The sequence below is a fragment of the Haemorhous mexicanus genome, chromosome 4 (assembly GCF_027477595.1).
Source record: "Haemorhous mexicanus isolate bHaeMex1 chromosome 4, bHaeMex1.pri, whole genome shotgun sequence".
Lineage (NCBI taxonomy): Eukaryota > Metazoa > Chordata > Aves > Passeriformes > Fringillidae > Haemorhous > Haemorhous mexicanus.
Genome location: NC_082344.1, coordinates 16,855,141 through 16,880,337, shown reverse-complemented (window position 1 = coordinate 16,880,337; position 25,197 = coordinate 16,855,141). Strand labels below are relative to the sequence as shown.

The 25,197-nt window shown below is 42.6% G+C and overlaps 1 protein-coding gene across 1 annotated transcript; it reads right to left on the bottom strand.

Moving 5' to 3' along the window:
* Positions 1–2,945: 2,945 nt before the first annotated feature.
* On the bottom strand, positions 2,946–25,197 carry LOC132326131 (glycerol-3-phosphate acyltransferase 3). The gene is made up of 12 exons (XM_059843925.1): positions 24,989–25,197; positions 15,833–15,905; positions 9,720–9,990; positions 9,171–9,245; positions 8,582–8,671; positions 8,295–8,388; positions 7,761–7,876; positions 6,601–6,656; positions 6,041–6,126; positions 5,479–5,607; positions 4,920–4,999; positions 2,946–4,092 (listed from the first exon to the last, which is right to left on the bottom strand). Exons 1-12 carry the CDS (start codon positions 25,127–25,129, stop codon positions 3,966–3,968), a joined length of 1,338 nt encoding a protein of 445 aa, XP_059699908.1. The 5' UTR covers positions 25,130–25,197; the 3' UTR covers positions 2,946–3,965.

Genomic DNA, 25,197 nt, shown 5'->3' with positions numbered 1-25,197 from the left:
CTAACACAGGTTTCCCAGAGAGGTGGCAGCGGCCCCATCCCTGGAAACATTTGAAGTCAGGTTGGACAGGGCTCTGAACAGAGTGGTCTCGTTGAAAATGTCCCTGCTCACTGCAGGGGGGTTGGACAGGATGGCCTTTAAAAGTCCCTTCCAACCCAAATCACTGTAATAACACTGTATTGTACCACAGCTTCAATCAGAGCTTGCAGTCTAAGCTGAGGCACAATTACATATAAAATCAGGCTTCCTTAGTGCTAGTACTGATAAATACTTTCGTTTATCCAACAGCTACTTTATGTCCCCATCCAAAAATAATCAGAACTAGGAACCTCCTTCCAGAGCATTAGTACTGATACCTTGGAGAAGGCTTCACAGCCAAAGTCAGCTTCCACCTTGGTTGTGTATCTCTGGGGTTTTCTTTGGCCCTTTCCTTAAATATCTCAGTACTGTCTCAAACCATTTCCATTCCTCAAGCAAGAATTTGATAATATCAGGACTACGCAATTCTTGAGATGCACTAGTTAAAAATAAGGAAGAGCAGGAACACATCACATTTGCCAATCTGACACTTGAAGTCTTCTTTGAATTAGACCAGATAAATATTGGGGGAAGACCTAAATCTTGACTAGAAACCTTTTTATCAATCTGTTCAGTAATAGGAGGGACAAGGACATTTTAAAGTACCTTAAATTTCAGGATTGGGCCAGGAACTTCCAGAATCACACTAAAATTTTTAAAACAAGTTTCCAAAGAGTCTCAATTGAGTTTTTCTTCATTAGCCTCCTTCATGTCAATTAGGAGCTGTCCATAATGACAGTCTGCATATATTTAATGTATTAGAGGCAGAGCAGCTTAACAGGATACAAATGGAACCCTTGGCTATACCCACAGTGCTTAAGGTAGAAATAACAGATTTCAGCAGCAGAAAAATTATTATTAACATTTGAATTGGATTTTCTCATCACCTTTAAAACCACCTACCTGTCCATACCCTGTAGTTTTATCAGAGGTTGAAAGGAGCCAACCCTTCTCTAAACTCAAAGGTCTTTCTCAAATCTAAACAAAAATATGCACTTAGGTCCTAAAATAAGAATCAATGCTCTGTGCTCAGCACCAGAAATGAAAACTTCCAGTTCAGCCATTGATTTCTTGAGCTATCGCTACTCATTCAATCCAATACAGCTGCAAAATTTCCCATCTCGCAGTGAAAAAAATGTACAAAACCTTTCCAAAGGCAGCAGAGAGGCCTAACTGGCAGTGAGTCAAGTGACACCTTCCATGCACTGGCCCTCTGCTATTAGTCATCACTGCTGCCCTACAAAAATACTTCTCCGAGGTGAAAACTAAACCACCCCAAAAATGTGGATCTCATGTCTGTAACAAATCTGGAACACAGTCCAGAACCACCTATTAGTTATCACCACTGACCACATAGCCTCTCTGAATACATTTTCAGAGCTAAGTGAAAAGTCGGGGGATATACTGCCAAGAGTCAAAGAAGACACAGGACTTTCTGCTTAGTAAAGATGTACAAGCTGCTGCAGGATCAAGAAACTTTAGCTTATTCACCTATATATTCTCAATTAAGAAATGACTGCATGATGCCTCTGGTCATGGCCCATGCCACTCACACAGCTACATCTACAAATTTCCTTGACAAATTCTCACCAAAATAAGGCAGATTTTGTTAAAAATCAGTTCAATTTGTAATTATGTCACAGAATTCCCTTTGGCTTGTCAGACATTTCATTACAGCATCATTGGATTACCTTGTCATTATCCTTTAACTTGGCAGGGCTTTTTGCCTTAAAATTCAGTTTTGCCCTAAGCAAGAAGCAAACTGCAGCCTTGAGCACTTTTGCCAAAGCTCACAATCCTGTTGCTATAAACACTTGCACCTAACAGAGCATCCAAAAACCACTGCAGTTCAGTTACTGATGATCAACTCAAAAAGCAGGAAGAAAGCAAGAGGGCCAATAAACTGGCTATGAAGGTTCTCTTAGGAATCATGTATTTAAATCTTCAACCAGAACAATTCTTGTTCCATCTGCAGACAAATACATCATAATCTATACCTTATAAGAAACATTCAAAAAATATATCCCAATATTTATACAGAATAGATTTTTAAATGTGTTACCTAAACTGTATTTCAGGTGTGTAGGTATATAAAACAGGCACGCATGTTTTGTAAGGGCTGTCCTTGCAAAGCTTCCTATTGTGAGTGCAATCCAGGAAAGCTCAAGCTCACAGCTAATATCCATAAATTATGACAAACACTTTCATTAGCCCAAAGCTTGCATGACCAGATCATCTTAACAGCAATAACAACTCAGACCACAGCTGAACTCTGTTCACCTTAAGCAAAAAGCCTTTGTTGTGTCTCACTTGTCCTACCACTCTAAACCTGAAAACACTTCCCTATACATTTGTTTGTGTAAGTGCATAATAGGAAACAGGAATTCTTTTTCTAGGAGAATATGCTCTATCAGTTTTTTAAGTTTTGATTTATAGGATAGTAATTTTCTTTCATCATTAAATTTAATTTCTAAAAATTAGAAATTAATTAATTTCTAGTCTTTTTGCTAAAAGGAAAACACTACTTAGAAATGAATTCAGTAAAAAATTTAGAAGCGCAGTTCTTTCCCAGTTAATTACAGATTCATTAATTGAGTCTCCCTGATATGACTTCATACTGTAATTTCAAGATGAGCCTGCATGAGTTACTGCTACTCTAACAAGGATAAACACCAAGCCATCTATGTGCCTTAGAGTCCAAGAAGAGGGTAAAAAAGGAAAGAAAATCAGGTTAGAAATCCGTAGAACTCAACTACAACTGGTCCTTTATGTCACTGATTGAAGTTTCCATGATTCCATGTTAAGTTCTCAGGAAGTATAACTTTTTTCATTATATAGAGAACAATAGTAATGCCACACAAGACCCATTAGAAATATAGAATTTATTTCTCATACATTCAGACAGCAATATATTGCAGATTTGGACATGTCACATCTCATATCAAAGCTGACTTACTAATCCTATGTTTGTAGTTGTGATAGCTATTGCTAGCCTAGGAAACACAAGATGTGTTGTTTCTGGAGTGGCCCTCTTGAGAATTTCAAGCCATTAACAATTTTTGCAGATGGGCACTCTTGACAATCCACAAAGATTCATCTGTCATAGCCTACATTATCCAACCTTTACTGTACCTTAACTTTACAGCTCCAGAGTTCAAGAAAGCAATTTCAACAACAGCAATGGACAGGGAGATTGAGGACTTGCCAATTATCTTCCCTCAGGAAGCAGCTCTCAATAAAGGCAATACCATGTTATAAGGCCACCGAATTCCTCACATTCCATGATCTGTGCTTTTGGCAGCTCCTTTCCCATCCTGTAGAGTCTCTGCAACCCTTGCTTCCATTCCCACCTTGCACATCCAAGTGCAAGCTAACAAAAAGAGTCAATCTCACTGTTCTGACAACATCCTAAAGCATGTGATTTAAGTCATCTACAACAAAAAGTCTGTGAGCAACAGGCAAATAAAAGGACAAAATTTTGTTATGTTTAAACCTTTAAAGTATCATGAAAAAGAGGTATCTTCATAAGCAGTGTGCTGACAGCATCTGTTCAGTGTACTTCCCTTCATTTGTACCAACTCAGAAAAACTGGGGTGTTTTTTAAATCTTCTAACTCTGCAGGCATTCAGCTTGGGAATACCAAGACCTGCAGTGCATCATCACATGAAGATGGAGGGGGGCAGGATAGTAAAAGAATGAACAGGGAAGAACACAGAGACACTGCCATTGGCAAGCTCTGCACCAGCAACACAGAGAATATGAATACACACAATGAAGGATTTGTTGTTTTCTTGCTCTATTTTTTGACTTTTTTTTTTTTTTTAATTTAAAAAAACCACATTCCTGCTAAGGCTGCTTGTGCAAAGTTACTTTTCAATAACCACCATTCAGTCTGACTCAGTTTCTGCAGACAAGCTTCCTACGGATCCATTTCTCACTAGCATTTTGCTGTAGTTCTTCTGCTGTTCTTCTTTGAAAGTATCTTTGACTTTTGCTCGTTTCAGTCCTCCATCCCTGGAACAGAGAAAGAGGGAACAGTAAACCATCAGGGCTGTAATGGCTATTGTTATCAAACTATGCATTACATTAAAACTCTACAGTTGATTAAGGTAGGTAATCTAAATTATTATTATTAAAGGCTTTTCTTCAGAACTTCTACAACATTCAATTTTAAGCAGGTTTATTAAAGACTTTACCTTGAGCACAATGCAGTTCAAATTTTGAATTCAGCTCATTAAAGCAGTCTATTCATGTTGGTAACATGCTGTACCTACAATAGAAATCTTTGGCAGTCTGGGATGCTACTTCCCCAGACTGTAGAGGCAGTCAGTTTTTTGCAACACTGCAGCTGTGTCTTGCCTTAGATTATTCAGAGCTGGGTTTCATAGGTCTCATAGTTGAATCTATTTGCTCATTCTCATCATCTGAATTGCACTCTCAAGTTTGTGTCACATAAAATCTAGGCATTATCCTGCTACTTACTGAGGCAGGACATGAGAAGTCAGAGCAGGAAGACTCAAGACCTGTTTAATTTTTTGTTGTTCATCAGATTTGCCAAGAAACTTCACTTTTTACTTAACCTCAACGTCAGAAACAAGTGTGAATGGACCTACTTCAAAAGCATCAAGCCTTTAGATAAGACTCACTGCATGCTACGTGCTTCAAAGACTTCATACATCTTTTAATTTCACATATGTGCATGTGAAGTTACTCCATTATTTCCCCTGAGTGGAATTAAGTGATGTTCAATGTTATTTGTCAGAAAGCTAAGGATGGAAACACCAATCAGTCAAACTAATCACAAATAGTCCATGAATTCTAACAAGGAGGGCATCACTCACCATGGGAGTTCAGTCAGTCCTCCTTGGCGAGCAATGGCTGACCTTACTCTGTTGGCAAACTGAACAGCATCTTCATCTTCCTTCAAGAGCCGCAAATTCAACATAATCAAAGAGAGAAGGCAATGGAAGCAGACTTTCATAACATTTTTCATCTGTTGCCTCATCAAAACAGCTCACTTTCAAACTACCCATTCCTTATCATGCCAACACCATAATCTGATATTCCCATGCAACAACAGCTCATTTTTCCCCTAGAGTGTTGAAATTAGGAGAAAATTTTGCTTCAACAAGATGGAGCATTACCATTATTGCTACTGTGAACAGCACTGTATTTACTGTTATCCTTTGTATATTTGATGCACCGCTGATAGTACCATGCTGCATCAGGAAAAGCAGAGTCCAATCATACATCAGTCAGCACTGACAAAAATCCAGTATAAAACTGATTTGGAGACATGGGGTGGGCAGAGCTTTTTTGGGGGAAAAAAAAGAGTAAAAGTGCACTTGCAGACACAGTCAAGTTTTTAAATAGCAGCCAGGCAACCAGACGCGGGATTACCTTTCTAACCATTGGTGGCAAGTACCACACGTTGCAAACAATGGCCCAGCTGGTCATTATTCGCAGCAGATAGCTCACGATATTGTATTTGCTGCTGTTCCAGAAGGCATCTCCAAACTGAGGATCATACTGCAAAGAATCACAAAAAACTATTGATTAAGCCTTTCCCCAGACAATCACAGCCTCTCAGACCTGGGATTACATAACAGAACCGGCAGCAGACGTCACCCATTTGCCTGAACAGCCAAAAGAATTAAGTCTGCTGTGAGCAGGATGCTTCCCTTCAGCACTGGGAAGGACTAGCTGGATTTCTCTTCCTTCCAGCTTTCTGGAGGAAGAAGCTGACTCCATCAGGCCTACCACTCAGGCTCTACAGGCCAAAGGATTTGGCCTTTAATTTCTTTAATTTCAGCCACTTATTCTCCAGGAGCCATCCACAGCATCCACCCAATTGCCAGAGCTACTGTGCTTTTAATAGCAGCTGTATTGAGACAGCTTCCTGCCCCTCTGACAAAAATCAATCCCAAACTCTGAAATCCAGCAGCCAGCTATTTGCACTTACTTTTATTGCAACAGGATAGATTGTCCCTCCTATTTCAAAGCTCCCCTTCTTGAACATCATCACAGATGTATTGTTTATGCAGGTTCCTGTCCAGAAGAAAGTCATTGCTTCACACAGCCATTTCAGTACAACACAACATCCACAAACAGGTCTTACCAATAAAGAGCCTGCATTTGCTGCTCACTGAGTTAAGCATCTCTCCCCTGCTTACTTTTAGCCTTTGTCTTGTGACTGACTCCCCGAATGAAGCCAGAAGGTGTGCAAGACAAAAATCACAGTGCTGCAGTTAAATCTGTAGGACAGCAAATTAGTAATCTCAGGGCAAAATAAACCATCTTCCCCTTCTTCTGCTTGCAGCTTCTGCCAGGAGAAGCAACATCCAGAGACAGTATTGTGTTGTCTCCATGTATATTCATCTTATAGTAAAGACTATAAGAAAACCAGGACTGCCCTAACGAAGTTGAAGCCAGAGGTGAAGACAGATTTGAGCAGCAGAAGCCACGAAGAGAGAACAGGGATGACATCTACACTGAATGGAGATAAGTAGTTCAGCTTCTTACCTTCTGGAAAAATTAAGATTGGGAGCTTGCTTTTATCTGCCACATGTTCCCTGAGTCTGCGGAAGCAGAAGGAAAGCTTAAAAAACAACTCCTTTCCACTCTTCTTTCCCCAGGCTGGTGCATTAAAAACACCTTTATATATCACATATGTATGAAACCAAAACCTTTTTCTTGACACTAATTTGCACTTGCCTCTTTTTTCTACAGAAACTGAAGCTTTGGGCCTGCCATCCCTTAGGCCCCTGGAGCATTACATTAAGGCAACATCCTGTTTTCTTTCCCCTGCATTATTGTACTAATGACTGCCAGAGAAGCCAACAATTATATGCCATTAAGCCAGTCTAACTAACTGATCCACTCAACCTTCAAGAAATTGCCTATATAAAAAAAAAAGCATATTGATGCAGTGGTCCATCCAGCCTCTGCTACTTAACAGCATATTCCTTAAAAGGGGACTTGTAAATGCCTACAGCTCACAGTACTTGGACAACTTCGCAAAACTGTCCTGCTGTGCAGAGGTCAATAAGCCAGTGAAGAAGTTAACCTCTCAAAATTAACCTAAAAAGTTCTCTACAAATTAGGAAGAATTTCTATCCCTGTACTACTCTGTTCACAGGTATGCTTTTGGTGACATCCTGCAGAAAACCAATTTTGTACACAGCTTATATTCTTATAACAAGATTTTTGCCTTCCACCCAAACAAATAAAGCTTTTTATTTCTAGTGGTTCACAATTTCCAGTGATACTGAGTTTTTGTCACAAAAATCCAATTTTATCATCAGTATTTCTCTTTAACAGAAAATACCAGAATTTAAGTATCTTCACATTGTTTCCAAGTACACACCTGAATTCATCAGACATTAATTATTATGTTGATGGCTTCCCAACTGAGATGTTTTGTAACAGTATGCAATCCAAAGCTTCCCAGAACCTTTGGTCTAAACAATGACACGCTGTATAAATGTTTCAAGCCTTTCCTGGTGACCTGGGAACCCGACATTTTGACCTCAGTGTACTACACCAAAGCCCACACAAGCAAGCACACTCAGGTCATTCTGAGTGATGCAGTGTGCTGCACACCACCCCTGTAACTCATTCCCAAATCCAGGTCTTTGACTGCCCAATGCCTCTCTAGGGAGGCAACCCAGCACACACCTCACCTTTTTGTCACTAGATGGCGGTCCTTGATCTCCGAGCGCTCAAACCAGACATGAGGACAGGCCTTGACCGTGGCTCGCTGGATAATGCCCATCAGCCCACCGTGAACCTGGCCCACCTGCAAGCCCAGCAAGGCACATCAGTATGAGAGACACCTAAAAGGCAAAATTTCCTCCTCTCCACCCCTCCAAAAACATCCAACAAACACAAATGCACTGGAAGGCTGCAAGCCAGGATTGAGCAATGACCACAGAACTGTTAAAATGCATTCACTTGAAAGAATTGAGACACTCACATAGTACTATCTCAGGTACTTCAACAGAAGAAGAGCCCAGCATTGGCAGTCCAAGGACAACTTCTCCAGCACACAATACAGACCAATTTCAACACAATTTACACTTTTCCCCACTGACTAGTGCAAAGCAAACATCAAACATCTCTGCTGTGAAAATTAAGTACTGAAGTCCACAAGCAATACCCCACAATCTTTCCTTTTCTTGGTCCCTTTGCTGTGGTTATCTTAGATCTCCTCATACCATTGCATAGCATCCATCATTGGTCAAAATGATCGCATCTATTGGTGATGTATGGTTGGCAACACAAATTCCTCCTTTCTGAGGTCTGTTTTCCCTGCAATTACATATTTTTTTGTTAGACTGCTAGCGCATTAAAGCACCACATTACACACCAAATAGTTCCATGAAGCTGTCAGGTGAGTCAGCCTCTAGAGTGTGACATCAACTTGCAGCTCAGGAGAGAGCAGTCCCCATTTTCAATGGGATGTCACACACACATAAGCATATACACACTTCTGCTCACTCACTTGTTATGGTAATGGATAGTACCAGACAGAGCTCTGACAAGGATGCGGGAGCACGTGAGGTGAACCACTTCACTCAGGTAGCTTTTAACACTGAAAGAAATTAGACATCTGAAGCATCCTGGAAAGCAGCTAGACACACATGCAATATTCTCCAGCCTACTCAACACAACTTAGGGCTGAAATCTTCCTGGTATTCTGAAGCACAGAGGAATGTTCCCAGCTCTACTACTCACTTGCTACAGCAGCTCAGCCAAGATACATCATGCCCTTGGCACCACTTTGCTAGGCAAGGCTGTCCTCTCTCTGCTGGGTGTTTCTCATCCCAACGCTACTACCTGCCCTACAATGCTCCATTTGAGTATCTCATGCCAGCAGGAGGAACCCACAAGAAATCATCAACCTCAATGCCAAGACTGACAAGAACCCAACCCCAGCCCAAATTAAAAATGCCACTAAAACAGGGTCCACAAATTTGTGGGTGGAATTGACTATTGGTAGTCTGTTATAGGTAAAAATCTGTCCACTCCTAGTCTTCAGCTGTTTGCACTGATGCAATGTGGAGAGTTCATCCTTCACACACAGTACCTACCTGCCATTTGGCAGCTGTCCTACCATAGTTGTTCCCACAATCATTGATGTAATCCCAATGGCAGCGAGGCTAAAGCTACAGACAACATAGACATTAAAACTAAGTAAGTAGTTTTGCTCATTGTAATAACACTTTCCCCTCTTTAAAATGGAAAGGGGTTGCAGAAATTCAATTATTCCTCAGATACTCAAAATATGCAGTTCTCTAACTCAGCAATTCCCTAACATGTTGCTTAAAGTCATGGTGTAGCAAAGGTAGAAGATCCAGATATTCCCATGCACAAAGTGTCAGGGAGCTTTAGAGCTTACATTTATTTTGCTAATACACATCGACTTAAGGGAAGCATTCATGGAAAAGATGATCACCAGCTCTACTCTACTCTCCACAGCAAATAAGTGCTTCTTAACATAAAAGGAGCCTTTAAGCAAGTTAATATTTTATATCTGCCAATGCTGCTTTTGGGTTAAAGAAAACTGAGATTACATTTATCAAGAAAGCACAAATTTACCCATTCTCAGGCTGACAAAGCCCCTCAGCACCAGAGCTTACCGTAGGGGCAGCAGGAAGCAGTACCGCACTACCACCCCAATGACCCACACAACAGTCAGCCTCAGGCTGATGTAATGAAAGTTGACATTAGTTCTTGTGAGCAGATTCCAGGAGAGCAGCTCTTCTGAGGAAAATCGCTGAGTGACTTCATCTTCCACAATAGCCTCAAACCCCTTTCTGCAGAAGTAAAAAATGTGGGAGAATTCGAAGTCTGCTCGATGCAGAAGAGCAATTTCTTTCTCCATAGGCGTTTCATCCCTTTCAATGATACCTTGGGAAGGAAAAGGGTAACCACCTGAGAAAATAATTCTGTGATGTAAATAACAGTCATCCTCCAGACACTAGTCACTTTGTATTACTCAAGAAGACAAAATTACTGTCAGAACCCCTCCTAGGACAGGAAGAGAAGCTACACAGTTGAACACAGCATACCCTGCAGGAAGCCAGTTCCAGCTCCCCTTCTTCACACCAACACCTTGAGCAGCAACTATATCAAGCTCTGTTAACTACTGAACATGAAGCAAGTAGGCAAACTCTTTCCCACCATCTGACATGTTCTTAACTCAAACTTTATCCAGGACTCTCTTATGCTTTAACAAGAAACCAAGTGAGACCTTGGCCTTTTCATTCCCTCCTGTGCTTTGTGTATTTAAGGGCATTCAATCTCCTTGATGGAGGCCTCCCTATTCCCATCTTGTCTGACATTCTGGTGTCCCACAGTCACAATACTGCCAAAGCCCCAGACCACAACACTGTGCAAGGACCAGCTCTGAACCAAACACACCTCCCTGCCATCACAGCACAAATATTTTCTGTAAGTACAGGCAGACCACACTTTTTGTTTTTATTTTACTTAAAATCAGACAAAGAAAAACCCTCCAAAACACTACGTCAAAGAAAGTTGTGCCTAGAGAAGCTTTGATTTAGCTCAGCACCAACAACTGTTTCAGCAGAACTCTGACTACATAATGCATGGAGAGAAACCTGGAGAGTTCACAACTGCAGTGCAAACAAGAAGTATTCCCCTTCCTCCAACCTGTTCATTTTTTAAGCTTATGGTCTGATAAGCACAAATTTCTCATCAGAGCTTTCAAAGGCAAGAACAAATTGTGTAAGCTAAACACAAATCAAGTAGCTGCTTGCTGGTAAGCAAGTCTGGCTCCAGAAACTGATGACCAAAGAAATCTAGAGTAACAGTTAACCAGAACAACCATCCCCTGAGACACTCAACTTGGATTACAGAGGTCCAAGTTCAAGTCGCCACTCTGTCAGATGCCCTCAGATAAATTGCATAATCTCTGTGCTTCCATGCTGAGCTAAAAAAAAAAAAAAGGTAAAGGACATAGCACCCAATTTCGTCAAGCTACTAGGAACTTTCCACATCCTAGAATGTGTTTTTGTAGGAAACCTTCCTCCTCTTAAGTCAGCAGAAAATCTCTCAATATATTTCCTGTGCCAATAACTGTAACATTTAAATTACAAGTGATATGGAAAATCTTATCGCACATACGGACATGGCACATATCGGATAACATGGGAAGCTTCAAGATACAAGTCCCACAAACCACTGAGGTAAACATTAAAGAAGAATAACACTGCAACAAAACCTATTGGCACCTTCAGCTTGGAACCTGGCAGGCACGACTCCCAATTTTACCAGCAGGCCACCTCACTGCATTGCCCTATAACAAGCCTACAAATATAAACCATTAGTATGGCACACCCAAAAAGGCACATGCTCTTCAGGATCAAAATTACGCAAGCATGCATCGCAAACATTTACCAAAAGAGACTATGCTTATGTCATACGTTAAGCCCAAATCAGAGCTCAAGCTTTTGATTCAATTTTTCTCGCACTCAGAAAATCTCCAAACTGTGAAATATCCAGGACTGTAGGTGAGTCAGTGCAACCTGTCTGCTCCACGCTGCTGGAAACAGGTTGTAGGCAAGAAACCAGGGGAACGCTCCAGCACCCATCACACAAGTACCACCTCTCTCTCTAGTTCCCAGAGCTGGGAATGTTTACTCCTTATCCAGCTGTTATCCTTCCCCCAGCACCACTCAAGCAGCTGGCCCATCTAGCTCCAGCTTCTCAGCTGAACCCAGCTGAGAAGTTTATCATACTGCTAGCATACTGAGATAGCAGGGCTGGAGTGTCTAGCTTCATCAGCCCATGCAGTCATTGTCACTAACACCCCCACGCACCAACTGCCCTGCAGCCTTGGGACAGCTACTCCAAGCCAAGATCTCAGTGGCACATGAAGGTATTACAAACAGAATTACACACACACTGCTCTCTCTTGTGATGTACTTAACCTTCTTGTAATCACAAGTCACATTTAAGGCCTTTAATCCCTTGGCCACAGGCAGAGCTGAGCTGGCCAAAGACAGCACTAGGCAGGAGTACAGTAAATATTACTCTCAACAAAAAAAAAAAGCCACAGTCAGTGTTTTCCTCAATATTGCAGCGCTAGCCCCAAGCCTTCAAGCTCACGTACTCCAGTCAAGTAATTATACCAGGATCAAATTTAACACCATCTACTTACAAAGCAAGTATATCTACTTAGTAGTATCTAGTAATTAGCTCCTTAGTAGTATCTACTTATGTAGTAACTAAATACTACTAACAGTATTTGCATAAGCTTTTCTTTTATTGAATATAATTTTCAAATCACTTATTAGCACTTTTGTCATTTTTAAATCCACCACCTTGAAGACAACACAGCCAGCACCCACACAAAGAGCTGACAGCTGGTTGTTCAGTTGCAGTGAGATAGACACCTACCCTCCAAGCACCTACTCAGCCAAGAGCTATCACTGGGTCCAGCACACACTGCCCTCTAATAGAGAAGGATCTTGAAGTGACAGCATCACATAATTCCCCATGTAATTACACCAGCCAACTTTTCTTTTGAAACTATTGCTTATCACACCACCAACACAGAGGCACCTGCAGCCCTTTCTGCCAAGAGATGTAAAGCACAGTGCATTTGATGCTGCAGAGAAAGGTGGTGTCTCTTCAATCGTGTCCACTTGGTTTTGGGGTTGGTCTTTTTTTTTGTTTGATTTTGTTTGTTTTTTTACTGAGGGACAAAATTTCAAAGTGTTTGGGGAGGACCATTTTTGCTCTGCCAGGGAACAGGAAAACTTGACTTAGCACATACATCTGCAGTGCTCCCTTCTATCCTGACCCAACTCCTAGTACTGGCTGAGTGGTCAAGGAAATCATAAGAGATGATACACACAACCGTTCAGCACTTAGACATAGGTGCATACACAGAGAGAAACATTTACCTTTACCCTGTTTTAATCAACTACTCTGTAATTCATTATCAGCAGGAGTTTCTCCTCCCTCAGTAAATATTGTGTAATGCATTTGGGCCTCTGTCTGACCATGTTCTGTCACCTCAGCAGTAGCCACCTTATATAATGCACTATTAGACCTACACCTGCCCTGGCCCTCAAGTACTTTCTTACACAGCCAGGAACTCCTAATCAACAAGTTAGTTCCTCCTGTGCTTTAAAAATTCCCAAGAGCAAGATATGGAGCACAGCTTGGCACCACATGTCTCCCCATACTTTCTCAAGTAAGGAACAGTTAAGATTCCAGATTGCAGCAGAAAGAGCCACCTCCAGTGGGGAAAGATTTTAACTTTTTAGTTCAGATATATGAAAGACATTAAAAGGGGGCTTCTGACTACCATTGTGATTGTGTATCCCCATCCATAAGACTGCTTGAACATAGCCTGCACGCAATCATCTATATAAATCACCTCAGGCCATTTTTACTATCTCTAATGGTCCTCCAGACAGCAAAGCACACTCAACTTCATGCAGGTTCTGAACCACAGCACACATTAACACTACACACCACTCAGCTGCAGGAGAAATAGCTACTTGTAGCTTTTTTTTAAAGGTAGCTCAAAGAACAATCTACTAGCTAGGACCAACCTCCCTTGATGTCTGTTTACTAGAGAAGAAATAACTATGCATAAGAATGATCAGACGTCTAGGAGGATGACAGCTAAAGCAGCACAATAGGGTCTCTTGTCATCTCACTGGCCCATGATGTGATGGGGCACCATCAGCCTTACAGGAAGAAAAAAGATATCTTGCTGCATCATTGACAACCTGGGAAGCAGACAACACGTCACTGACAATTGAAAGGACCGCTGAAAGGAAAAAAGGACTGCTACCTTTGCTTACAAAGCTGAAAGGACCGCTACCTTTGCCTTTCCCCCCTTCCTCCCAAAAAAACTCACAACTTTCAGGACATTGGTGAGTGATATAGGATGTACTTTTTCTCAGCCACTTGTAAGTCAGCAACTAAGCAAGACAAGTTTTAACCTGTTTTCAGAGGTGCTGTGCAGTACCTCCAGTTTATTATCACAGATGCTGACAGTTGCATCAGCTGCCATGGAAGCCAGCTCCATGCCTGGCCTGCAGACAGTGCGATCCCAGTGTCTGCAGTATTGATAAGGATATCCCTTTGGAGCTGAAACACACATACCCAGCTCAGCAATTCAGTCCCCACTACTGGATCATGTTCACATGAGCTAATCCACACGCTCAGGTAACAGCTGACTTGTCTGCTAACTAGCAGGCTGGGCCTGCTTCCAGTTGTGCAGCCTAAGGAAGGAACACAGAAAATGCTCACACTGCTGACAAACGCTGTCAAAACAGAGCAATTGAATAACAAAACTGAAGCATTCAGGAACCAGGAGGAAACCAAGTGCTGACTGCAATGCTTTGTTCAGCCTTCTCCTGTCTCCTGGGCAAACTCAGACTTCTCTCATGGCTCCAAAGTCATAAAGACAACTCTGACCTACTACAGTCTACCACAACTCACACACAGTACAGGTTAAGATACAGTTAAAGAACTAATTTCAAAACTAGGCTAAAGGAAGAAAGATGAAGCAACTTTTCAGCTGTCTTTCTACAGACAGTGAGTGTAAGAACTTTGGCAAACACTGATACTAACTCCAGAGAGTAAAAGGTCAATAGCAGCAGACTGAAAAAAAGACAAGCCCACCACACACTTTCAACTTGCAGTCCTACCACAGAAAAAGCACCAAGCTTGGGAAAGAAAGGTGCTGTCCAACAAACACTTTGATCTCTTCAGAGAATATTTAAGTGCACTCTAATGCTGTTAGGACTGAGATAGCTTGCCAGCAACCCTGGAAACATCAGGATAAAGACAAATTTCAAGATGAAAATTAACCTCATATTTAAACACAAAAATTTTCATCAACTAAGAACAATCTCCATTTTAAGCTCTACTTTGTTTTGTTAAATTTCATGTTGTTTCATACCCTTTATTTCCTCATCCCCTGATTTTTCAATGACTCAGTATGAGCCAGTAAAAGCAGCATTTTATACTGCAGGAACTGTTTGCTAGCCAGTAGCATTGCAAAAAGATTAGATATCTAAGCATACTGGTTTTCAGTGGGGTAGAGTGAATTTTTTTCAGAGTAGCTGGTATGGAGCTGTGTTATGGATTTGTGCTGAACACACCGTTGATAATATAGGGATGTTTTTGTTATTTACTGAGCAGCATTTACAGAGCCAGGGGCTTTCCTGTTTTTCATACAGCCAGGCTGGTGAGGAAGTTGGGGGTGCTTGGGAGAATGGGAGGAGACACAGCTTGGACAGGTGACCCAAAGTGACCTTCCAGACCATATGGCATCATGCTCATGATATAAAGTGGGAGGAAGAAGGAGGAAAGCAGGACATTTGGAGTGATGGTGTTTGTCTTCCCAAGTCACTGCTACCCATGATGGGGCACTGCTCTCTGGCCTGCCCATGGGAAAGCAGTGAATTCATTCCTTGTTTTTCTTTGCTTGTGTGTGTGACTTTTGCTTTCCCTGTTAAACTACCTCTATCTCAACCCATGGGTTTTTAGGCTTTTACCCTTGTGATCCTCTCCCCAGTCCCACTGGGGCAGTGAGTGAGCAGCTGCCTGAGGATATACCATGACTTTCAGTGAGCATGTAACACCCCACCTCTTCACAGGTTCTCTCACACACACATCTAACTGCTTCATTTGAGAAGGCCTCAGTACTCCAACATCACAACATTAGTCTCATCAATGTGACTTGACCCCAAGCTCTCACCATTGGCAGTAGGAGTCCGCGGCATCTGCAGCTGTGGCTTTTTGGCACCTTTTTGTAACCGGATAGTGGCCCACTGTTGAACAGAATGAAAACATTATTTCACAAATGCAATACTCACTTAAGGAAAAAAGTCACCAAAAAACCCAACAGTTAGACAGACACGTTGCGATTTTCAAAGAATATCTTCATCAGGTAATCATCATTCATCTTCCTCAGATGTGTTCACAAACCCAAACCCATATACAGTTCTTATGAAGAAAATCAGAGTAATTAATTTAAAAAAAACAAATCAAAACAACACTCAGTGCCAGTCAGTACTTCTCAACTCTGCTTTCAGCCTTCAGAGAGCCAACTCGGTGCTCCACACATGTTTCAGTTCCAGTTCAGGTACACAGGTACCAAGAGCCTGAAAGGCCTCTGTCAGCCTTACTACTGCCACAGCAGCCACCGAGTCCAGGTGGCATGGAAAGCCCCAGGAGCTGAACTAGACAAAGGACACACACACAGCACGCATTCACAAAGCTGACAGACATATCACAATCCAGACTGTATCCTTTCAGAGTAGTTTCATAATACTGAAGCAAAAAAAAAAAAAAAAAAAAAACCCAAAAAGTCCTAACTGGCTCAAGTGAAACTGAAGCCTGCACACAGCTGATTTCACTAAAAACCAAAACCAGCAGTTGCAGCCATGAGAAATTTCAATTAAATTCAGACTCAACCCAAAAAGGATAGCACTCAAGAACTTTCCAAGCTGCACAAACCTGACATTTCCCTTGACTCTGCAATTGCTTGTTTCTTGGCATCTTCACAGAATCATAGAATGGTTTGAGTTGGAATAAATCTTAGAGATCACCTAGTTCCAACCTTCTTCCATGGACAGGAGCACCTTCTACCAGATCAGGTTGCTCAGAGCCCCATCCAGCCAGGTCTCGAACACTTCCAGGGATGGAGAGTCTACAGCTTCTCTGGTCAATGTGTTCCAGGTTCCTTCTCCAGGGTGAACAACCCCAACCCTCTCAGCTCTCATTCTGAAGCTCTGAGCAGCAGGAAAACAGGCCAATTCACCAGCTTTGGGGTGAGCTACAGAGAGCTCCTTCATTCTCAGTTTTGCTGCTGCTAAGGCAATAGCTCTTCCAGGAATTATTTTTACCGGATGATATGCTGAAGCTGCTTCGGTGACATCTGTCGCCTCCTCACTCCTGGAGATACAGCTGCCACAGTCCCTGAGTTTGACGGACTTGCCCACGCCTCCCATGCAGCAAATAGTAGGCATAACTCACTTCTTTCTGTAGTACTCAAGTACTTTCAGTAACTTTCTGGCTACATTCTTAGCAGTACTGTGACCATAAAAGTTCTGGGAAATACCACACCAAAACAATGTTCAAGGAAGAACCTATTCAGAGCGCTATCATTTTATGTTTTGTCTGTGGAATGGATTTGGGGGTACAGAGGGACCAGCAAATACATTCAGGCAATCATTTCTGACCAGACTAGAATCACTGCATTCAACAAATTAACATCTCCACAAACAGCTAACTCACTTATCACACAGAAGAACAAGAGTATATTTGGCTAATGGTCTCAGCCATACACCCCAGCAGGAAAAAAAAAAGTTTTCATCTTTCAAATCCTCTCAAAGGGATAATTAAAACCTGAAAGAACACTTTGGTGCTCAGAAAGAGAATGCAACACTACCTTCAGAAAGCTCTTGCTACAGAAATCCTGCAGTTACGGGTTCATTCTAGACTGTGTCAAAGCCTGAGCCTCAGCACAAATCACAAGGACACAGGTTATTGAGACATGCATTTGTAATGCGCAAAACCTTGCAACACCCCCTATACTGCAGTATCTTGACATTTTGCTATGCAAAGGAGGCAGTTCAATCTTCCCAAAGCAGAGAAATTGTAGGGTCATGTAACTCAAGTCAGTTTCTACTGCTCAGATACATTTATCAACCCTATCCAGAAAAGCCCATTTCCTCTTCCTAAGTGGTCTGATCTTTGCTCCTCCTGTCCATCTAACGCCAGAAAGGTGCAGCAACCCACGTAGGGGATGGAGGAACAGTGGCAAAGAGAAAGCCTGGAGAGGACAGTTCCCTTTGCACTCTACCTGTGCCTTCCCAGGAGATGGGAGCACTGCCACAAGTCTGACAAGAGCGTAGCATCAGGTACAAGGGTTGTACAGTGCATTCCAGGGGACAACTGACCTGTCCTCCACAAGTCAGTGGCTGAGGCATTTTTACATTCCATGCCAGGTCTCTTAGGGGATTTAAGCACACTTAATAAAATAAGCAATAATGAGACCAGCTCTCCCTCTTGATCAGGAGCATTTGAGCATTCCTAAGGACCCACATCTAGCAGATGACAGAGCAAACAAGTTTTAAGTTCTCTGTCAGTTTTTTTCTTACCTCAATCCATCATATTTCCAAAAAAATATGTATGTTTCAGCAACCAAGGAGTGAGAAATGAGAAATTTTTACTTAACATCTAATTCTTTCACGTATTCTCAGGCACTTGAATTAAAGTCACTACCATCAAAGCCAGAATCTCAACTTTGAGATGAGATTTGATCAAGTGAAAAGCTTGTTTATATCCAGGCTGGGAAACAAAAGACACAGCACCTGCACTAATGTGAGTAATTCTCCTTCCTTCCTGCTAATCAGGGATATGTGCCATCCATCGCTGCTTCAGCAATGGCTCCTATGCTGAAGGACAACAAGGTTATGCTACAAAGAGCTATCACAATGTGAGCCAATCCATCCCATAGATGGGAAAACATGTTTGTGTGTTAGAGATCAAAGCATGAAACAATTACAAGCCATAGCCTCCCTTCTACTCAGGAAATGAGCAAAAAGCAGACTGGCAAGTCTTTTGGATCTCTCAGTAACACTAGCACAAATCTAAGTGGCTTCTCCTAGCTGGTGCTGAGCTGGCAGTCCCAAGGACCTTGGTGCAGACTTCTGTTTTTAGTAGGGATTTTTTGAAGCATTTTTGGGAAATAAGTATAAAACACCAGGCTCCTGAACAGAACTAAAAATAGTTCTACAGCAGAGCTACCCAATGGACTGAAAATGTAAAGTTAGAAAACAGCATGATCCCAGAACTACAAGCATCACCACAAGTCTGATTTTGAAACTTTAGTATCCTAACTGCTAACAATAAAGTAGCTCGGATGCTTTAATAACGCAATGAAGAATCTGAAGATATCGCGCTTCACTATGCAAGGAAAACATCAACTTTCCCCTGAAAAGTTCTCCCTCCTTATCCTCCTAGAAAAGTCCTCTAATTTATCAGCGAAAAGATCAAATTCACTTACACATCACTAAGCAACTGCCACACATAGAGGACCTATACAGTATTTGAGAAAGTTAGTTGTCTATTTAGCAACTGTCTTATCTGGAGTTAGGAAGGGTTTTTGATATCTCTTGTGAATGTGAGATCTTTGCCTCTGAGGTCTGACTATGTCCAAAGCCAAGCCTGACATGTCATTTCATTAAAGCACATCTAGACAGTCTTTGCTGGGATCAAAATACAAATCATTAGGAACATCTCAAAGTGTTGCCTGCTCCCCTAAGAATTGGGGCTCAGCCTTTCACCTCATTTATCACCTTTACACCACCTCTGACTTAACAATGTTTGACAATTTTTTGGAAGGGAGAGATGACTGAAATCGGCAATCACATAGAGACAGACCACTGGCGTTCCTCTTTTAAAAGCACCACTGGATCAGAGCCAAAAGTTTATGTGCTAGTTTAGGTGAGCACTCCTCCTTGGAATCTCTCCAAACCTCAGCAACAACAGAAAGATTGCAGAGCACATCCCACACAATGCCACCTTGTTTAACACAGCAAAATCTGCATGCCAGTTATTGAGTTGTTTTGTGTGAGGAAAGAACACCAACACCACCAAGAGGAGCAATAATTTCTGCGTCAGGGCAAAATGTCCTCTCTCATCTCCCATGCACCTCTTATTCTGATGGGACACCCCTGGCACTGCCTCCAAGGAGCTTCCCAAATTCTTCCGCACACAGGAGTTGCATAGCAAGTCCTTCCTGGTGGACAGGTATCCAATGAGCAATTAAGAGTCCAGCTTTATAGGATAACACCAATGACATCAGCAAAAGGAATGCCAAGCAGCTTCTTTTACAGCAGCTTCACAAACTCCTACTTCAAGGGAAGCTCTGAATACAACTGCTGTTATTTTTTTAACAGCATTCGATTATTAACAGTGTTCACATGCTGTAAAATTGAGAGCAGTTTCAGACAAGAGCTGTTGATCTGGAATACGGTGCATTAATTGCTGATGCAACTACAGCAAAGAGCAACCCCCTGCTCTGACAATCTTACTGATATACATGGACTCATGATTTTTAAATCTGTGGTAAACATACATAAAGGCTTTCAAAGGACTGGGGTCTACATTAATACAGGCCAGGGATTTACTTCAAGATTCTGCACAAAATTTGCTAAAATATAATTCCAAAAGTCAGCATGAGTCCTGTAAACAAGGGTGCATCATTCACACCAGACATGTCTCCAAGACATGCTTCTCATTACCATCTGAGCTGACAGGTTTCAGAGCTCTCTTGGATTCTCTTATGCCCAGCAGTCCTTGAAGGATACCAATTACACAGAGGCCTTCACTGACTCTGTGCAATGACATTAGTCAGCAAAGCTTGCTGCTGAGGCCAGTGAGTTACACAAGCAGCAGTCAAAGCCCACAATGATTCATCCATTTATCAGCTTACATCCTCTTCTTCTCCATTCCCTACCCTCATGGCCAGCGCCACACAGAATCCTGATGGTGACTCATGGGAAGAAGCTGCAGCCTGGCATACCTAGGACAAGAGTATCAGTCCATCCCACCAGCCCTGCGCAGCCACAATCTCCACTTTGACCAGAGGCACTGAGAGATCCTTTCTTCCTCATATCTAGGTCCATTCATATTTCCAAGGTCATCTGCAACACAAGGAACTTGGGCTTAAACTCCAGCTACAGAATAATATTATACTCTTGTCCAGCAAAAATACATACCCTACAGGCAGCATAATATAGCATCAGAAATTGCTTCTGTTACAAGGGGCTGCTGTTAAACCCCGAAGGATCAGTTACAGGACTTGAACAACACCTACAAGTGCAGCATCTGCTTCACATTACAGCCAGCAAAACCAGCCACACAAGAAGCACTCTCTGCTTGCCACAAACCCTCACAAAAGCCTAGAGAGACTGGGAAGGGGAGTGCACTAAAAGTGCTTGTAGTCATCAACAAACCATTAGTCCAGAAATAGACAATAATGTGATGTTAGTTAATAGCCAAGTTGTTTGTTTCCTGACTCAAATGTGACCTAAACACCTCACTTCCCTCAGGCTTTCTTGTTTCTTCATGTTTCACAAGTACTATGCACAGCACAGTTTAAAAAACATATGAATCTTTCCCACTAGGGCAAGAAGGGCAAGAAGGGCAGTCTGTACAAAGTGCTGCTGACAACTCTACTGTCTCAGGCAGCAAGGCACACCCCCAAAAAAACCCCCAGCAGACTGGGAAAAAAAAAAAAACAACAAGTATTTAACAAGATGAACTGCAATCCATCCAATCCGAGATCATTACTGGGGGGGTGCATTGCTACTGCCAACACAGTCCAAACCAGTCCTCCAGATTTTCTACAATCTGATGGAAATAGAGAAACTGATCCTGTGTGACTGTGACTGCTCTATGGGCTCAATGAAAGACAAAGGACTTGCTGAAAGGTTGGATTCTCCAGTGCTTAGCAAGACACCTCCAATGGCATTTTTGCAGGGGCCTCCACAGCCCCAAATCACATTATGAGTTCACAAGAGGCAATGAATTAAGATAGAGCAAAAATGGGACCAAGAGGTAGAAATGGACTAAGCTTAAAATTGGAAGCAATCTGTTGATGTTGAAAAACAAATAGGGAGCAATGCAGCATGCTGTGATGACTGCAAGAGACAGTCCCCAGCATTTCAGCAGTAGAGAATATTTCTGTAGCAAGAGACTTGACAAGCATCAGGACAGCAGGTGCCTAGTCCAGACTAGCTCCTCATAGAGTCAAACAGCTGCTAGAGATGTTTCTCCAGCAGTACTCCCACATTTTAAAAAACCATACTAACATGGTGCCAGAAATCCTTCTATTAACACTAGAAAGAAAGCCATAGGCAAAAATGAGCAATCTCCTAAAAGTTTGCTGAGTTTGGTAAGGCAATTCAGAAGCAAGTTCATGCACTTTCAGGAATACCCACATGATGGGGGGAAGCAGGCTTTCAAATAGCAAGGGCTGCCTGCTGCACTTCTTTAGCACAACTTTCTACACATTTCCCCTTATCACGTGGAAAAAAATACAATCACATAGGAAAAAATATATCCATATAAAGCTGGTAATCCCTAGTGCAGTACTTAAGGGTCAAATGCAACCCAACAGCCTCATTTGTACATGCTGCATTTTCTTAGCAGCATGTGCTTGCTGAGGCAGCTCAGCAGAGAGAAAAATCTATTGTGCACCAACTGATGTCCCTTGTCAGAAATGTAGGATGGTCAAGATACAAAAACACTTTGTTCCTAAAAGGAGTTTCCCCCTCAGATCCTTTTCTCAGATCATGCTTGCAGCACCAAGAACAAGCTTCTGCCCTCCTGAAACAAGCAGAAAAGGATTTTTTTTTAATTGGCAGGAAAAAAAAAAAATCAAGCACAAGCCGCCATCATCTTAACTTGCTCCATCTCACAGCCTGCACAACAACTGAGCGCCACAGACTCATTCTTGGATGTTTTGTTTTGTCTGACATGACCTGAAGAGGTATCACAGCAAACTGTAGAATTGTCCCTGACCTGTGGACAGACTTGGACCCTCAAAAGAGATTGACTTGTAACCTGACAACACAGGCCATGCAGGAAACAAACCACAGTCACAGTGTCCTTCCACTACACCAAGACACGGGATATAAACAGGCAAGGCCAGAGTATCACCAGGGATACACAAACAGCCACCACTTTGCAGACAGTTCCTGTAATCTGGCTCATCAAAGAGGCAACAAAAGCAGCAGCATCTTGACTGAACACTGTGCAGGTGCAAGAGCCCACCCTCCTCCTGGAAAAGAGGTGGAAATGCCTGGGGAGATGCAGGGCTGGGAGTGGAAGAGGGAGCTTAAGGAAGCTATTAAGTTAACACTGCTGAAAAAGGCCTCAGCTATCAGAGACTTAAGCACCATGTGACTTCACAGAGCCAAAAAGCTCTTCTCAGGAGAAAATGTGCACACTCAATTCAACATCCCAGGGAGTCTCAGACACCCAGCTAGCAGCACATTTCACTGTTAACAAGAGAACTATTAATAACTATCCCTTATAAAAGAAACACATTTTCCCAAATTATTTAAATAACCTACTTCTTAAAAGTTTGACATGCAAGGATACAGTACTTTTCCCAATATTATTCTGATTAACATCCACAGTTTAGATATTACACGTCTGGCACTTCTGCAGGTGCTGCTTGAACCTGGCTGCAGACAATCATCCTCTGTTGGGCTTCTAACCAAGACAGACGTGTGAGCAAATGAAGAGGAGACATCCCACAACGAACCACTTCCTTTCAGGTATTATCCCCATGCAAGTATTCTGAGGACAAAGAATTCACAGGCAAAGCAAGGCCAAGATGAGATAAGCAAAATACCTGGGTGGATTGAGCTTCTTCACTCTCCCATAGCAAGTCAAATTTAGCTGACTCTTCTAAGAATAGTTTCCAATTTTTCATTGCCTTTTCTTTACAGATACATTGTTTTATATCAGATCTATGTCCAATATAATTATGTATTAATAAAATTTTTAGTATGTTGAGCAGCATGCAACCCCAGAAAGTATTTAATGCAAAAGTAATGGTAACCACCGTCAATATGCCGCCAGATACTTCTCCACAATTTTGCCCAAAACATTTTGAGTCACCTCTTGTTGCAACATTTGATGACACTAAAAAATAATTATTAATGATCTACGAATAAAGAATGTAAATTGTGGTTATTCACAGGTGAAGGCAAGTCATCCAAACAAGACTATCTCACTAGGCCATCTGGATTGCTCCCTCAGGCTAGGGTGATCTTTACCTCCTCAGCTCCTGCTATTCAAATCCTTTTTTCCACAAACAATTGCATCTTCTCTCCTCAACAGTTATCTTGACACCATTCACAGTCCCAGAAATTACTGAGAGTAGATTCATTCTCACCCAAAAGCCTAAAAACATTTTGCCTTAAGATGTATTCAACAAATGCTGATTTAATAGGTGGAATTTTTTAGCCAGGCACGGAAGTACACGAACAAGGCCTCGAAGAACAAGAAATTAGACAAAATCTACTTTCCATAGTCACATAGTGGTGTATATTGCATAGCCACTGACTGTGCTGTGAGTCATTTCACTTTTTCTCCTTATAGCTGTTTCCGTGGTTTGGGTGTGCCTCCTCCTTGGAAAAAACGTAGTTTGAAAAGATTCAAATCTGATCGCGTCCAGCAACAATTTAAAAACACGATTGCTCACCACTACCATGAGCTTCAGAGTGAGGGTTTTCACACACATACTAAATATGCCCCATACAGAAAGCAGTTCCTCTGCGAGAAACTGGCTATCCCTGAGAATTTTAGAGGCAGATGGCAACTAAGGTGTTAGACTTGCTCAACTTGGATGGGAGTCCGCGTCTCTGAGCATCAGCACTTCTGGCACCAGACCTTTACACCCTCCGAGAGCATGACCCGGCATCATTTTCCCCAAGTGGAGCACAGCTGCCACAAAGACAGCCTCGCCCAGGCCATGGTACAGCCTTAGGTAACAAGGTTTATTCCGCTCTCTTGCGGATTCAGGGACAGCACTCTAGAGCCTACGCAACCACAAAATTAACACAGATCTTCAGTTTTACTTGAGGGCTTTAAGCCCAAAGCTATAGCCGGGCAGAGCTGATGCCAGGCAGGATATGACCCACTCGCTCTCCTCTACAGGACACTACAGACGCTCCTCCGGGATATCCACTCCCACACAGCCCCGGCCGGAGAGAGCCATGCCCGGCCCGCCGGCCCGCCTCGCCCCGGGGGAAGGGAACGAGGCGCAGCCCCGCGGGGGCCGCAGCGCCAGGGACACCCCCCCTTCCCCTCCAGAGCTCCCGCCTACCTCCAGCGTCTTCACCAGCACCCACATATAGGCTTCAGAGATGCCCAGAGAGATGCCCAGCGCCGAGGGCAGCATGACGAGCCCGAGCACCACCGCCACCCACACGGCGCCCACCTGCCCCACGGCCCACACGACCTCCATGGCGCGCAGGGCCGCGCGACGCCAGCGTCAGCAGCGGGGACCGGACAGCGCCGCCTCCCGCCGGTCCT

Bases quoted from the DNA above. Each gene is read 5' to 3' on its own strand.
- LOC132326131 (XM_059843925.1), bottom strand. From the start codon at position 25,129: ATGGAGGTCGTGTGGGCCGTGGGGCAGGTGGGCGCCGTGTGGGTGGCG. The intron at 9,246-9,719 runs GTAAGCTCTGGT...TGTTGTCTGTAG, and splicing joins TGCTTCCTGCTGCCCCTACG to CTTTAGCCTCGCTGCCATTG. The intron at 7,877-8,294 runs GTATGAGGAGAT...CTGGGCTTGCAG, and splicing joins ATGATGGATGCTATGCAATG to GTGGGCCAGGTTCACGGTGG.